The 15,583-nt window shown below is 38.0% G+C and overlaps 1 protein-coding gene across 1 annotated transcript in view; it reads right to left on the bottom strand.

The window, feature by feature from the left end:
* The window catches only part of LOC107116536 (peripheral plasma membrane protein CASK-like), a gene marked incomplete at its 5' end in the record, with an annotated part of 55,268 nt that overhangs the window by 38,533 nt on the left and 1,152 nt on the right, over window positions 1-15,583 (bottom strand). The window contains 4 exons of the mRNA XM_015418464.1: window positions 803-871; window positions 8,819-8,842; window positions 11,845-11,913; window positions 14,028-14,113. Of these exons, the coding sequence (XP_015273950.1) occupies window positions 803-871; window positions 8,819-8,842; window positions 11,845-11,913; window positions 14,028-14,113 (248 nt within the window). The remainder of the gene's footprint in view (window positions 1-802; window positions 872-8,818; window positions 8,843-11,844; window positions 11,914-14,027; window positions 14,114-15,583) is intronic.

Raw genomic sequence — 15,583 nt, 5'->3', positions numbered from 1 at the left:
ATTCACTGATATTGAGATTAACGAAAAATTCACAGAAAATACAATTTCTTAATAAAATATTTAGGCTGACAGTACAAGAGACACTGCAGTAAGATGTAGTCTCTACAGGTGCTTTCTAACGTTTTACCATATGCATTCAGACAAAGAAAAGTGATAAATATCAGCAGCATCAACTATTACAGTTAATAGTACCTTTTTGCCTGAATATATGGCTAAAAAGGAAGTACTTTGTGTTAAAGATGTGATGTTAATAGCTTGGCTTATAAATGCAGTTTAAAGCCAGTTCCTTTTGCTTTTCATATCCAGGCAAGGCTCATATTTCACAAAATATGTGCACATACCACAACAGCAGAGGACACACCAATTCCTTAACTCAGATAGCGGAAACCAATACTGCAATCTAGAATGCTTTAAAAAAAACAAAAATGTCCAGGTCTGGAAACCCCCCCAAATACCTGCTAATACAAATATTTTGCTTAAAAATGCTATTTCAAAAACTTCAGAATATAAGTTAGTCCTTTTTTTGGCTTAGTTTTGAAAAAGTCAGGATGAGGAGAATGATAAGCATATTTCAGGGATGAGTGAATTTTTACATTACAGCTGAATGTAACTCATTAAACAGATTTTAATGAGAAGATTAGGCTGCTGAATAAACCCCTGAATGAGAGAAAATGGGGAATTACATATCTAAGAATTTTTATCAGCAGAACACAATTTTCCACTGAGCATGTCATCATAACAGGAATGGTAGATGAGCACCAACAAGATTTGAACACTCTCTGTCTAGAACTGGAGGTCTTACCGAAACAGAATTGTTAATGCTGCTATGACCATTAGCTGGGGACTGTCTGGATGTAGAGGGGGAATCTCTCTGAAATAAGACACAAGGTTCATTATCACACAACACTACTATAGAACACAGATATACTTAAATCAACAGTTAAATCCACAGGCTTGGAATAATTTTTTTAGCCTTTTCGTCTCTGGAAGAGTTTATATTTTAAACTGTACAAGTTTCCTAAAATATAAGCCTTGATCTGATCTCTCATTTTCTTAGTATCTGGAAAGGTTTTATTCTGATGAATACTATTATAAGAGTACCAAAATGCTGAAACTGATTCACTTAATTCTCTTCGTCTCTTGAATTTGTGCAAAACATGATCTGATATTTTTACATTAGGTGCCCTGAGTGATCTTGAGGAAATGATGCTTTTTTTCTGGTTTGTCTAGCATGGCAATGATTTTCAACCACAGTAATATCATGGCCTTTTCAGAGTCTGAAATTGGTACAGGTGTCAACATTAAAGTAGGAATATGAGTTAGGTCTACAGGATGTAGGACTCTGGAAATGGGGTATGTAAGACATGACTAAGCCCCAAATGAAAGCCTCAACTATGTGGATACTTCTGCAATAAATAATTTACAGAAAAACATGGAAGACAAAGATACAGCATTTGGATTTGTCACTATGGTAATACTCAAAATCAGGTTAGTACATGATTTAGAAAAATGTTGCTTTAATTCGTATTAAACAGTTGTGACTATATGCATTTGTGATAAAGGCCAATGGTCACTTATGCTATGAAAACACACAGTGGACTAAATTTCTCAGATATAATTTAGCAAAGTAAATGGATAATTATATGCCTATACTAGTGTATATTTTCACTTACCAATACATACATATGTACAAAATGGGATGGCTGAATATTTTGGTGAGCAGCCACCCTAATGCGATCAGAAGGAGTGGGTCCTACTGAGAGTACCCTTCTGTTAATCAAAGAGGGCCAAGGAGAAAATGATGCAGAGCCTTTATATTGTAGCCCAAATGTTATGGTATCCTTTGCTTAGGGAAAAACTAGAACTGAGTCCAACAGGGCCTTGAAGATAAACAAGATTTCCAGGGTACTGACAAAGGGAGATTTTACCCTTGAAAGCTTATACCATGGAAATCTTGGTGGCCTTTAAGGTGCCACTGGAGTTGAATCTAGTTCTTCTACTGCAGATCAGCATGGCTACCCACCTGAAACTCTGCTGAGGGAAAGCTGCCTAAGTTTGAGTACGGCTGACCTTTAGGAAGCATTGTAGGAATTTCTTTTTAAGGAAGGCCTCTGACATAATTCAAATAGCCTTTTATGGTTGGCTATTGTATGATTTCTCCCCAGGTTTGACAACTCTCAACCCTGTCCAGAGTAGGGATGTGCATTCAGTTAGTCTGAACCAAATCCACCCCCGAAAATGGCCCATTCGGGCTGCTGTGGGCCGATTCAGATTTCGGAGGCAATTCAGCCCCATTATATCCTATGGGCCATTGAAGTCAATGGTGAAAACATAGGGTATATTCTGGGGGCTGGAGGAAAGGGGGTTTGAGGGAGAGGCTCCAAACACGCAGGATAGCTGCTGGAGCCTCTCCCCAAGATACCCACCAGGTTTCAAGAACATTGGACCAGGGGGTCCAATTCTACGGGCCCCCAAACAGGTTACCCCCATCCCCTCCATTGTTCTCTATGGTGGAAAAATGGGGGCAACCTGTTTGGGGGCCTGTAGAATTGGACCCCCTGGTCCAATGTTCTTGAAACTTGGTGGGTAACTTGGGGAGAGGCTCCAACAGCTACACTGTTGACTTCAATGACCCATAGGATATAATAGGGCCGAAATTGACATTTGGCTGGCGAAAGACTCCCCAATAGGCTGGTTCTGCTGAAATTGACATGCAGGAGTCTTTCTGCCAGTTGAAATTGATTCTGCCCGATTCGGCCAAATCTGAATCGGGCTGAATTTTTTTTCTTCACACCTCTAGTCCAGAGCTATCCTCAGATACGCAGCACTGAAGAATAGCAAGACAGATCAAATATTAAGACAAAGAATTGGCTAGAGAACTTGTAGAATCTCTTAGTGGTTAACTACACACTGCATGCAAATGCATACAGCAGAACCCTGACTGTTTTCTTTCTTTCTTTCTTTTTTTAGAAAACTGCTTTATTGGGAAGGTGAATATTGAATAAAGAAAGAGTGCGGGAAGGGGAACATAAGGTTTACTAAATGTGTACTTAATCCTTTTACACAGTAGTTTTAAGAAAGAAAGTTAAACATTATAAAGGGAGAGCTTAGAGCATGATCCCTCTTGTTCAGAATTAAAATGTGATGATCCTGGATCCTACCTCTTCACTTCACTTTTCACCTTTATGTTTCTTTACTATAGTCTACAGTAATTTGACTTGATCTGAACAGTATTCTGGAGAAATGAAAGGAGAAGATTTGTACCAGCTGAAATTTGCTTGGTTCTTAAGGGATGGAAGCAATATTTATTTAATTCATTTATACCCTGCCTTTCTCTTCAATGGGAACCCAAAGCAGCATACATCATTTTCCTCTCCATTTTATCCTCACAACAATCCTGTGAGGTACCTTAGGCTGAAAGAGTGCGACTGGTCCTCCCAAGGTCGCCCAGTGAATAATATGAAACAAAATTTGTGAAAGGGTGGCTAGAGTAAGCAGAATGCACCTACACTTTGAAGTGTACTCACTATAACACTATGGCTTAGGTACAGAATTAATAATGTAGAATTTTGAAAAAAGAAACCATGAATTAAATGCACACTGCAATGCAAGAACAGTTTCGTTAGTTTTCATGCTTACAAGCTTTACAACACCAAAGGAATGCTAGAGAACAAAAGTGGGCATGGTATGCAATATGACTACATTAGGTTAGAACAGGAAGTTTCATATATTGTGTGATGATCAAGACAAAAACATTTGTCTTCTGCCACCATATCAATCCATACTCTAAAAAGAAATAGAGATGACTAAATAGAGGGCAGTCACACTCTCCCAGTAGAGTAAGGTAAATAGCCTTGATTTTAGAAAGCATGGAAATTAATTCCTAACACATGTAAAAAGTTAGTCTACATACAAAAATGTGAGATTAAGTCAAGCCTAAATTGTTCAACAGTTGAACAATTCTCTATTTGTGATATTACGATACTAATATAATACGTTTATATCCCCCGTCTTTCTTCCACAATGGAACATAAGGTGAATATCAAGGCACTGACCAGACACATACCTAGTCTGGTCTTGGATCATGATCATTCTAAGCATATCCTGCTAGGACTGAATTTAGTCTAAAGATTCAACTGGCCTTGGAGCAACAGTGAAAGCTCAATAGCTCTATTTGTAATCTACATTGAGACTTCTAAACATTTGTGTTGGTTTGATCCCCAAAACACCTTTTACCTGGAAGGAAATAAACAACACATGGGGGATAAATATATCTACCACTACTGGTACATTTCCTGTACATTACTGTACTCTATTGTATACATAATTTTAATAGTGATTTTATTTGCAAAGAAATCATTTCATATTGGAGATACACACATACACTTTACTCTTACACACAGACTTCATTCACTGGTATCAGTTGTTGGGGCAGTTCCCCAACAGCCAAAAAGCTGAAGTGTACACACACAGGGAACAAGCCTTATTAGAGAAGATAGGGCCATTTTACATATAACAAAATGTAAAATGTGAACTATCCCTTATAAGAGTGGTCCAGATGTCATCAAGCAAGCAACTGAACCATTTTCATATCGGCATAGAGAGGATCTGCACTTGCAGTTAGGAATATATTTATGCTTGCAGAATGGAAGCTACATTTACTACCATGTTATATAATGAACAGTGGTAATGAACTCCATTTCTTCTTTCCACATTTTTTATTAAAACAATAGCCAGTCATTGCCATTGTTGCATTTTGAAAATGTTAAAACTGTTCTCTATAAAACAGATTTTAAATGATTTCCTAGTATCTTTTTTAAAAAAATACCTCTGCATTCTCTTCTAGCCTGTTGCAGAATTTTTTTGTTTTCTTTATTCTTTATTTTATGCTTTTGTACCTGTATATTCTAAGCTGTCTAATCAAAACCAAAGCAAAGCCTTGAATGCTGTAATTTAAAAGGCAAGATTAACATGCATCCCTCTAAGTCTTGAACATATAAAACTTCAAATCTGTGGAAACCAGTGGAAGATGAAAGCATCTGGCCTGTGTTAAACTCTAAATTACGGATGGGCACAAACCGAAATTCGGCCTGAACTTGAGCTGGTTTGGAGTTCGTGAACCAATGTTCAGGGAAGGTGCCTTCCCCAAACGTTTACGGGACTTGTGGCTGGTTCAGCTGTTCAGGGCCAACCATTTAAACCTAACAGCTGAGCGGCATGGGGTCCACAGGTCAGCTATTAGGTTTAAATGGCTGCAAGTCATTAAACTCCCCCACTTTGAAGGGAGCAGACCCATGGAGCTGTTAGGTTTAAATGGCTTCCAGCCATTAAACCTTTCAGTTTAACTCTCCCCCTTTGAAGTGGGGGGAAGCAAAACTGAATGGTTAAATATCTGGAAGCTATTTAAACTTTTTTGGGCATCTCCCCCTTTCTCCTGGCCCTGGTGAACCATATCAGGGAGAAAGGTGGAAGGGAAGTCCCTTCCAAGATTGTCCCCACCCCCTATCTCCAGGCGGTGGTTCGCTGTGGCCGGGAGAAAGGGGGACTGCCCTGAACCACTTTTTTGGGGATCATGCATATATTTATTTATTTATTTATCAATAGCATTTCCATTATTTCAAAGTTTTCACATGGAAGAGAGTTACTGTGGTAGTTTGCTTAATATTTTGTTCTTGTACATAGTATCTCATTCAGAGAATCACTGTTGCTACTTTACTCCCCCAAAATGGAATCTCCTGTTCTCAAAAGCCTCATCTCAAGAAACTATCTTGCAAATATGAAATATGACAGGTATGTCCTCCTTTTTGGTGCTGATAGAATTCCAAGACTGTGAACTGCATTGGTCAATATGATGTTTATCAGCCAGCATCTGCATGTCATATACATTGTTTACAGATGAGAAAAATGTCAATTCTAACCTATTTCAAAGATCACATAATCCCAATGTAAACCCCAATAAAATCAAAGATCAAGTATTAAGATATACAGAAAAGAAGATATACTCAAAATCAATGCAACTTCAACAATTGGAGACAGTTACCAACAAAAAGGATATGACATTGGCAGAATACTACTAAATACCTTCCCGAGGGAGAAGACTTTACTTCATATGCCTGAAGTCTCTTGGTGCCAATATAATATTTTGGATATAAGACTGAATATTTTTTTAACTGCTCACATCATTCTTTGTATGTATCATTCATTTTGTTTCGTTCTAACATGATACCAGAGCAGCTCTATTTGAGATAGAATTTAAACAAAGATACAACAATTATGGTTGGGCTGGCATGCGGAACAAATTGCTCCACATATCAAAGTCTTTGTTGTGTTATTGCTACATGAATAACTTTCCATATAGGAAGTTGCTAAACCAAAGGAGATACAGAGCTGTGACTGTATTTCTCAGGGAATTTTTTGGGTGTGTCATGTTTGGTTTGGGGCTGTAGTGATGGGGGAGAGAATGTTTCATCTTTTGCTCCTCTGCTGTTTTTCTGAGAAAGATCCCCCCCCTTCTTTGTCCTATGGGGGGGGGGAGAACCAGATACCTCTGTGGTACCTGTATACCTCCCTCCCCCAAGCTAATATCATCTTCAGGGAGAGAGCCCAATTTTCATTGCAAAATAGCACAGAAGAAAGGCTTCTGTTCCTACTCCCACAATGCTGCAGTCCTGATCTGAATTTCTTCTCTCCCCTCTGCCCTGGCTGCTTTTGATTATTTAAAAAACAGTGAAAGTACCAACAGTCGATCTCATGTTGTTTGACCTTCAGGGACTTTTAAATGCTATTTCTATGACATGGGAACCTGATACTCCAAGTAATCCATTTCCTTCGGGCATGTCAAAGATCTTTATATCCTATGTTGATACTGATAGTATGATAAAATAATGCATATATTTTGGGTTTCTGAAACTTACTGGTGGTCTGCTGTTTAGACACTTCAGTTTTTTTCTTTAAAATGTGCAGTGATTGGTAGACATATGGAAAAGGTTAAACCTTCCCAACAATGTCAAACCCACAGTCCTTAGCTTTTACTTATATTGAAATTAACAGTTGATTTTGCCCTTGAGTTATTATTAGGGGTGTGCATTCAGGTATTTTTCAGGTATCACATAAGTTGAATACAGATCAGATATCAGTATTTGGCTACCGGTATAGCTGAACCCAAAAAAGCCATAATTATCTGGCTTTTTTTTAAGGGTTCATTTTGCTATACCGAAAAACCTAACAGCTGCCTGAGCCACCAGTCAGCTGTTGGGTTTAAATGCCTTTCTTTCCCTCCCTGAAATCGGGGGCATTGTAAACATGCCTGCCCTTGGTCTCTCCAGCCTGCCCGCTGTGGCGGGCAGGTTAGGAAAACAGAGGGCAGGCATGCAAACATGCCCCCTTCCTTTCCTGAGCCTCTCAGCTTTTATGGAGAAGCTTGGGGAAGGGGGGGGGCATGTTTAAATGCCTTTCTTTCCCTCCCTGATCTCAGGGACGGAAAGAAAGGCATTTTAAACAGGCCTAGGTTCCCTGCCTGCCCTTCTCCAGCTACAATCTGTGAGCTGGAGAAGGGCATAGAACCAGGCTTTCTCTAGTCAATTTCACTCCCAGCTGCCTGCCTCCTTTCCCTTTGGTGGTGTAAATTGGTCCCCAAAGTTTTCAGGAATACTGAATATAGCCCCAATCCAAATAATTTACTGGTATTTTACTGGGGAAATTCAGCATTTACCAATATTTTTCAGGTCTGATTTACCCGAAGCCGAAAAATACCGGCATTTTCTTTTTTTGCACACTCCTAGTTATTATGGAAGTAAACAATATGAGGGGAAAAATGAAATTGGAACTCAATTAAGATAAAATATTAATGCAGAAGAACTCTCAATAGAAAAATTGTGATCATATGTCTTGAAGGCTCTACAGACAGGACACTGCTTTCTCTCTTTGGTGTCTATTCAAATGTATTTAATCATTTCTACAATGTTGTACGCATGCTAGCTTTCAAAAAGCATATCATGATGAGGACTGTTTTTTAGATCTTGACCTCTATTAGTAGTAGTTACAAATCAACCCCATGCACATTATATCACTGCAGCTTTTTTATTCCAGTAAGGAATACTAAAATTAATTTTATCTGCTCTTATCTCTGCTTCAAAAATGCCCTACAACTAAAGGTACCAAAAAGTTCTGTGCACATGAAACACATCTCAAAGAGAATTTTGCTCTAAGTTCCTCCTTACAGGCTTTCTGGGTGATCAATTTTGGGGTTTGTTTTACCACTACAAATGTGCATTTGTTTCCTGCTTTGTTTGTGCACAATTAGTTTGACAGGATGTTGCATTTTTTAGGCATTCAGCAGCACTATTCTGTATCTGGAAAATATACTACTTCCCCCCTGGATAACATGGGCATTGCTACTTTGACTATTGTGAGGACAGCAGTTGAGGTGCAGTGTCACATGCACCTACTGAATATAGCTCACAATGCATTTAGTGATGGCAACGTAGCATCCCCTTCCCACTGGGAAAAAAGGCTCCTATTTGTTGTTGAGCTGTGTAACTCTTGCACAGGAGTCGTGCTTTTAAAGGGGTGAAAAGGAGCACGGCTATCCTCCATAGCAAAGATGACCTCTTCCTATTTATTACAAATGTACTGGATGTTATGCTATTGATACAGATCAGTCATTTGCAGAATTTATTAAATATTAAAACATTCAGTTTCTACTTAAAAATTATGAAACTGCCATTTAAATTGCCATTAATATATGTTACCAGAATCCATGCATAGGAACAATTGATACATTTGAGCATGCAGTATTTTAAAGTATGACATCACTTACATAGTATTTGTCCCAGTTTGTTTGCTAAGTAGGAAAAACATCCTTCCTTAAAATGAATTTAATCATAACAAATCTATTAAAGCATAATTTATTACAAGAACAGAATCTTTTTTATAACTTTAAACAACTTAAAGCAAGCAACTGTAAACATTTTACATGGGTGACAGAGGAAAGAAACTTCTTTAGTTTATTTCATCCTTTTAGAAAAATATTTTAAATAGTTTTACACTGAGGCACTGAAAATTATACTTTATCAAAACATAAAGACATTAAGAGGTAATCCAATTATGCTCAACACTATTCTATCGAAGTAATAGGAGCTGCGGTGGCTCAAGTGGTTAAGACGCTGAACTGCAGGCTGTGGAAGGTCGGTAGGTCAGCAGTTCGAGACCCGGGTGCCGCATGATGGAGTGAGCTCCCGTTTCTAGTTCCAGCTCCTGCCAACCTAGCAGTTCGAAAGCAAGAAATTGCAAGTAGATAAATAGGTACCACTTCAGTGGGAAGGTAACAGCGTTCTGTGCGCCTTGGTGTTTAGTCATGCCGGCCACATGACCACGGAAACGTCTTCGGACAGTGCTGGCTCTTCGGCTTTGAAAAGGAGATGAGCACCGCAACCTTAGAGTTGGATTCGACTAGCAAGGGGAACCTTTACCTTTACCTTTAATCTATATAAATTTAGCTCATTTAAAGATTTCTATTCCCTTCCAAGGTATTTTGTTTGTCTGGTTGCTGTAAAATTAGGATATTTTACATATTTTTCCTTCAGTTTAAAATTAATTATTCATTTTCAATCTTACGGAATTAAGAAAAACTACTGGATTACACTCCTACTTACATTCTCTCACTGTATCATACCCACTTCGTATTGATTTCATAATCTTCTACTTCTCGTATTGATTTCATAATCTTCTACTTCTCTCTCACACATCATTCTCTTCAGTATTTTACCTAGATCTTTATTTCTCTACTGTGTATTTGTACTCTAAATATACTTCTGTCTAACCAATCTTATTAAAATTATAAATGTCAAATTATCCAAGTGAGGCCCTCTTTGAATCTCCACTCACCACAGCCACAACAAAATGAACATTAGCCCTAAATAATCCGTGTATATAATATTAAATGTAATTAAATGGTTTATTAAGATATATTAATGTTCTCATTTTTCTTATGCGAAAATTGCTGTAAAGTATTAATAGCCTAACCTCACACTCTAGAATGCTCCACTGAAGCACACCTGAAGCTTTCCTGAAATTCTGGGATCAGAATATAAATGTTAACATTTTACAGAAAGCAGCTTTGATTTAACAATTGTCTCAAGGAACAGTTACTTATTTGTCAAACAAGACACAACTCCTCTCACTGTATTCCTCATAACTGAATTCTTTCTTCTCTATATGATACGTTTCTATCCTCCTTACATGGCATTTCATCTAAACTATGTTACTGCCAGTTACATTCCTCTTATGCACAAATGCAACATTTTCACCAGGAAGAAATGTTATAAATTTACTCAAAAATGATTCAGTGTATGGGGTTAGATCATATGTACTGTGAGCACAGAACAGAACTTTTTCTGCTTCCCCCATCTTGCTTCAGCTTGCTGTGCTGCCCAAAGTCCTGTTCCTGGGAGTTGGTGGACACTCAGGAACAACATGAATATCCTTCAGGGCTGGCCCGTAGCTAACATGGGGCCCATGGGGCCTGGCCCCCTAGTGTTTCTTCTGGGCCCCCTCCCTCTTGGGCTACCCTTAAAGTGCTCCAACATACCACCTGCATGGTACTTTCATTTAATTAGCTGGCAGGCCCCCTGAGGCCCCCTCCAAAAAAATTCCCTAGCTACGGGGCTGCTTCAGGGATGTGTAAATGGGGAGGGGAAATGGGCAGAAATCTCACATAATACAATCTGATCCACAGGGTTGGATCCAACCAGCTTTTCTGCTAATAAGAAAAGGAAGGGTCCCCCTTTGGACACCCAAAAAAGGTTGTGGTTAGTATCATGGGACTTGCATATACAAAAGTTATTGGGGCTGTAACAGGGAAGAGGGTTGGGGGAGACTGAATGAAAAAGCAGGCTGGGTCCAACCCATTGCTGGATACCATTCTATAAACTCAGTTACTCTATTAAATAAAGTTATATTGATACAGTCCTATTTACACTGGGCAAACAGATTGGCCAATTTATTGCCATCTTAAAGTTAGACTTTACTGGTCACTAGGTACTGGAGGCAATATTACTACATCTTTCCACCTTTTTGAGATCTGTGCTATATATATTCTTTTTCAGGCACCTCATAATTTTGCTGTTTGTTGGCTAAATAAATAACATACACATTTCAATAATTTAAATACATCTGTAGCTATTCCCTTTATATTTAGATATGTAACTTTCACCTTTTCATGTGAATATAATCCTGCTTGTCTACTGATTTCTCCTAATTTGCAAGCAGAACTACTTAATCTTCCATTGTTTTATTAGGTTTTATTAGGTGCAACTCATCAGAGCCATAACACGATGATTTTGTTTCTTGCATGCCAGTACTCATACATTTGCCTTTATTTTCCACATTTTAAAGGACTTTTTGTCTCCTTTTAGATTCCAATTTCCTTTATCTCAATATTTTGCAACTGTAGTTCCAGGATTTTAATTCTGAGAAATGATCAGATCCCTAGAGTTCTGTTTTTTCCCTTCATAACCTTCTGTCCACCGGCAGCTGAGAACATATTTAAGCATGTTTTTACCATCCAACATCTTAATTGTTTGCTTTCCTTTAGACACACTGAAAGACCCTTTCCCCCATTACAGGCTGTTAGGGGTATTCAATGAGCGGATGCAATGAATATGAAAGGACGACACAGTAGGTGGGTAGAATCTACTCTGTTCCGTTATCTTTGTTGTAAAATTGGTGTGCGTGATCTAACAGCACAGGCAGAAACAATTTCCCAGAAAGCAATAACATTCAGCCATCAGCAGGCAGTTAGTTACAAGATTGAGAGGAAAGAGAATAATTAATTAAATCTATTACCTCACATGAAGAAGACTGAGTGCGATAACTTGGCACAATCTTGAAGGTGATACTACCTCGCATTTCTCTCTGGAAAAAGTAAAGCATTCAGTTTTTTTGGGTTTTTTTTAATAAAGAAAAACCAGAAAGAGCCAGCTAATATCTCAAGAAAATCAGAAAACCCACCAGTTGCAGCAGGTCTGACACTCTCATATAGAAATAGATAAGAAAAGTCTATCATAAGCTTGTAACTGCTTTTAGAAACAGACACATTTGTATTACTCTGCTGAAATAAAGCCAAATGTGGAATTAATCATCCTGAAAGACCTTCAGAAATTTGCACACTGAAGACATTTTGGGTCACTAAACTGCTCCAATCTCCACATTTTCAACTTACTTTTTATTGTTTGAATGATTGTTACTTTTACCCATTTCTTGGTACTGTATACATCTTAAATATAGAGATTTAGCTATATGTATAATAGTTTTAATAGAAAAAAAATACAAAATACAGTAAGGCTAATGAGGTGGCATACTAAAAAAGTAACATTTAAAAACTTTTAATCTATAATGCCATAAAAATTTTAGGTGAAAGCTAAGATCTACTGAATATTTTCTTGTCATAACTGAATGTACACTACGCATTAGGTGTATGCAAAGAAAAATATACAGTATTATTTGGATTCAGGATTCTCTGATCCAAATATATTTGATATACACTAATATTCCTGAATATCAAGATCGGTATGGATACCCTATTCAGAAAATATTCGGGATTCCCGAATATATTTGCCTCCCTTATACCCTATGAGGCTGTTGTAGTCAATGGCAAATCTCTCCTATGTTATATTTGTGGGCCTGGGGGGGAGGGGATTTGAGGCAGAGGAATCAAATTTGCAGTGTAGCTGCTGGAGCCTCTCCCCAAAAGAACCGCCAAGCCCGAGTGTAACTTAGGAGAGATTTGCCATTGACTACAATGGCCCCATAGGGTATAAGGGAGCTGAATATATTTGGGGATCCCAAATATATTCGGGATTCTCTATTCGGCTGCTGAATACACATTGGAGAATCACATTCCGCTGAATATATGCCTGAATAATGCCGATAAGGCCTTATTCAGGTATATATTTGGCCCGGGTTCTGCCGAATGCACACTCCTACTACACATTGCTCCTTTCAAGACAAGTGATGAAGCTAGATACAAAGAACAGGGTTAATTTATGAACAAAGCTACTTATCAGAACACTTTGAAAATAGCTTCCTTCTTGTGCTTATGTTACTTCCTTCCTGTGCTTTATGTTATTATATCAGTCTATACAACAAGATTATGCTTGGTCAATGCCTATGAAAAGGAACAAATGATACTGGTAGGCACTGCATTTCTTCTTCGTATTTCATGAAGTAATAGATATTGTCACCAAGGACCACTGATACCCTGCTCTTTATTTGTGTAATCAAGAGTAAATATTTGAATTACCATTCATGTTTAGAGAGGGCATTTTGCAGGGCATAGAAAAATGAAAACTTTATAGGATGCTATAATGCAGGAATAAAGGTATGTCATTATAAATAAACCTGAATGTAAAAGAAATAGTGCATGTAACCTATGAACTGTGAAAGCCAGAAGTGGATCTTTCCCCATCTTCCCCTTTCCACAACAGCACCTGTGACCAATGAAAAGGCACTGCTGTGGGGCCTTCATGGATAAAATCGATGCAACCTGGGATGGGGACTGAAGTGAGAAGAATCAAATGAAATTGCTCTCCTCCTGCCAGTAGAACTTCCACTGTTTCAAGATGGAGGAAGATTCTGCTGTATTCCTGCTCCTTACTGCTGTCCCCCAGGCTTTTTGCTTGGCCCCTAGCAACATTTTTTTTGTGTTGCAGAAGATCGCTGTAGGGAAAGGTAGGGACACACACAGTTCCAAATGAAAAAACAAATCAGTGCTAGGGACAACACTTTATTCTATTCCACTGCAGTGAGACAAGTAAATAAGGAGTGAAGGAGAGGCAGTACTGTGACCACTATGTATCTTAAAATCTTAGGGAGGGACTCCAGAGAAACAAAAATCACCTGAAGCACAGCCTTTTGTACTGTTGGTTGATGCTAGGGATGCCTAGCTCATATGATACTATAGTCTGGTATTAACTGAGTAGAAAGGAATGAACTTTCATTTTCACATAAATAGTCTTTTGAGTACTCACAAGCATTTTTTGTAGCTGCTCTACCGTTTGATTTGCTACACTGATTCCATTTATTTCCCGAATTTCATCACCCACATGAAGCGTACCTACAAAAGTAGCAAAACAAGATGTCATTTTGTAAAACAAGCGCTAACTGCCAAACAATGGCAACACAAAGACAAATACAGAAACAGTGTCAAAGCCAGGACTCATTAAAGGATAAAGAAATTCCTATACTTTCAATACTCTTAATTCATTATATCAATTACTTTATCAGTGTAGTCAGATCTTGTAATCAATTAAAACTAATCTTTCATAGTTCTAAAGCTAGTGGATGCAAATACTTGCAGACTTGATAACATTAATAAAAATCCAAGATTCTTGTTGATTTCAAGTAATTATCTACTTATCCTTCATACATCAATAGTTGAAGGAATGGCAGAAATTGGATACCATCTGGCTTATGTGCATAGCATCAATAAAGGTAAATGCCCTCCAGATATTCTATGTGGTACTTTGCTTAAAGCTATTAATTATGCAATTCTGTGTAAATGGCAAGATGTTCCAAGCAGTGTTCCCTCTAAGCTGAGTTAGTGTGAGCTAGCTCACGGTTTTTTAGCCTCCGGCTCACAGATTTTTGTCTCAGCTCAGGAAGGATGGCTCCAGTGCAAACTACTTTATGCAGCAGCCAAATTGCTTGCTCACAACTTTAATGTCAGCAGCTCACAAAGTAGAATTTTTGCTCACAAGACTCCATAGCTTAGAGGGAACATTGGTTCCAAGACTTCTTAAATGATCCTAAAAATCCCCATTCAGTGATTATTTTAAAAAGTATGGTACAGTACTTAGAGAGAAGCAAGATCAATTTAGGAAAGTTACTGTACATTAAAAACAGGGTATATTATCAGTAAGTAAAAGTATCTGAATTTAAAAACAGTTTCAATGCAATTTATATATTTTCTGTGCTACCAATTCGTAACTATCACTGATTTCTTTTAAGTAATAATGGGCAAGCCCACCTAGCAAGGAGAGTTGGCTATAGCCCTGATCTATGTCCTTCTAGAATTTAAATACATCTTTTCAAATATTGCATTTTAGATACACGTGACTTTAAAAAACAAGGAAGCAGCTCAATGTTCTGCAAGTAGCTTACAAGAATCCAGAACTCAAAAACATATATGTACGTATAGTAGATCCTCATCATTCAAAGAGGATCCATTTCTGGGATCACTGTGAATTGTGAAATCTATGAATACTGGGAGGCAGGGGTTTCCTACCTCCCAGTAGCAAAACAACCGAATTTCCTGCAAAATTTAACAATGTAATGATTATGATGAGAATCATAATTGCAAATGGCAAGGGTCTACTGCAGTAAATTAAATATTTAATCATTACCAGATGTATTCAGTCAATATAAAATGTTCAATGAATACAGTCGTATTAAGATAGAATGCTTTCCTTTCATGGGTGGTAAAAATCTAGGTCAGAAAACAGCTTATCAGGTTCAAGACCTAGTCATGAATCAGTGGTCTTTCAAATCTTTCTTGAATGTAGAGAAGCTGCTTCCACATGTGGGC

The sequence above is a fragment of the Gekko japonicus genome, unplaced genomic scaffold (genome assembly GCF_001447785.1).
Source record: "Gekko japonicus isolate JY-2015 unplaced genomic scaffold, Gekko_japonicus_V1.1 scaffold202, whole genome shotgun sequence".
In the NCBI taxonomy this organism is placed as follows: Eukaryota; Metazoa; Chordata; class Lepidosauria; order Squamata; family Gekkonidae; genus Gekko; species Gekko japonicus.
Note: the sequence above shows the minus strand (reverse complement) of the source record. Positions and strands in the feature narration are given on the sequence as shown.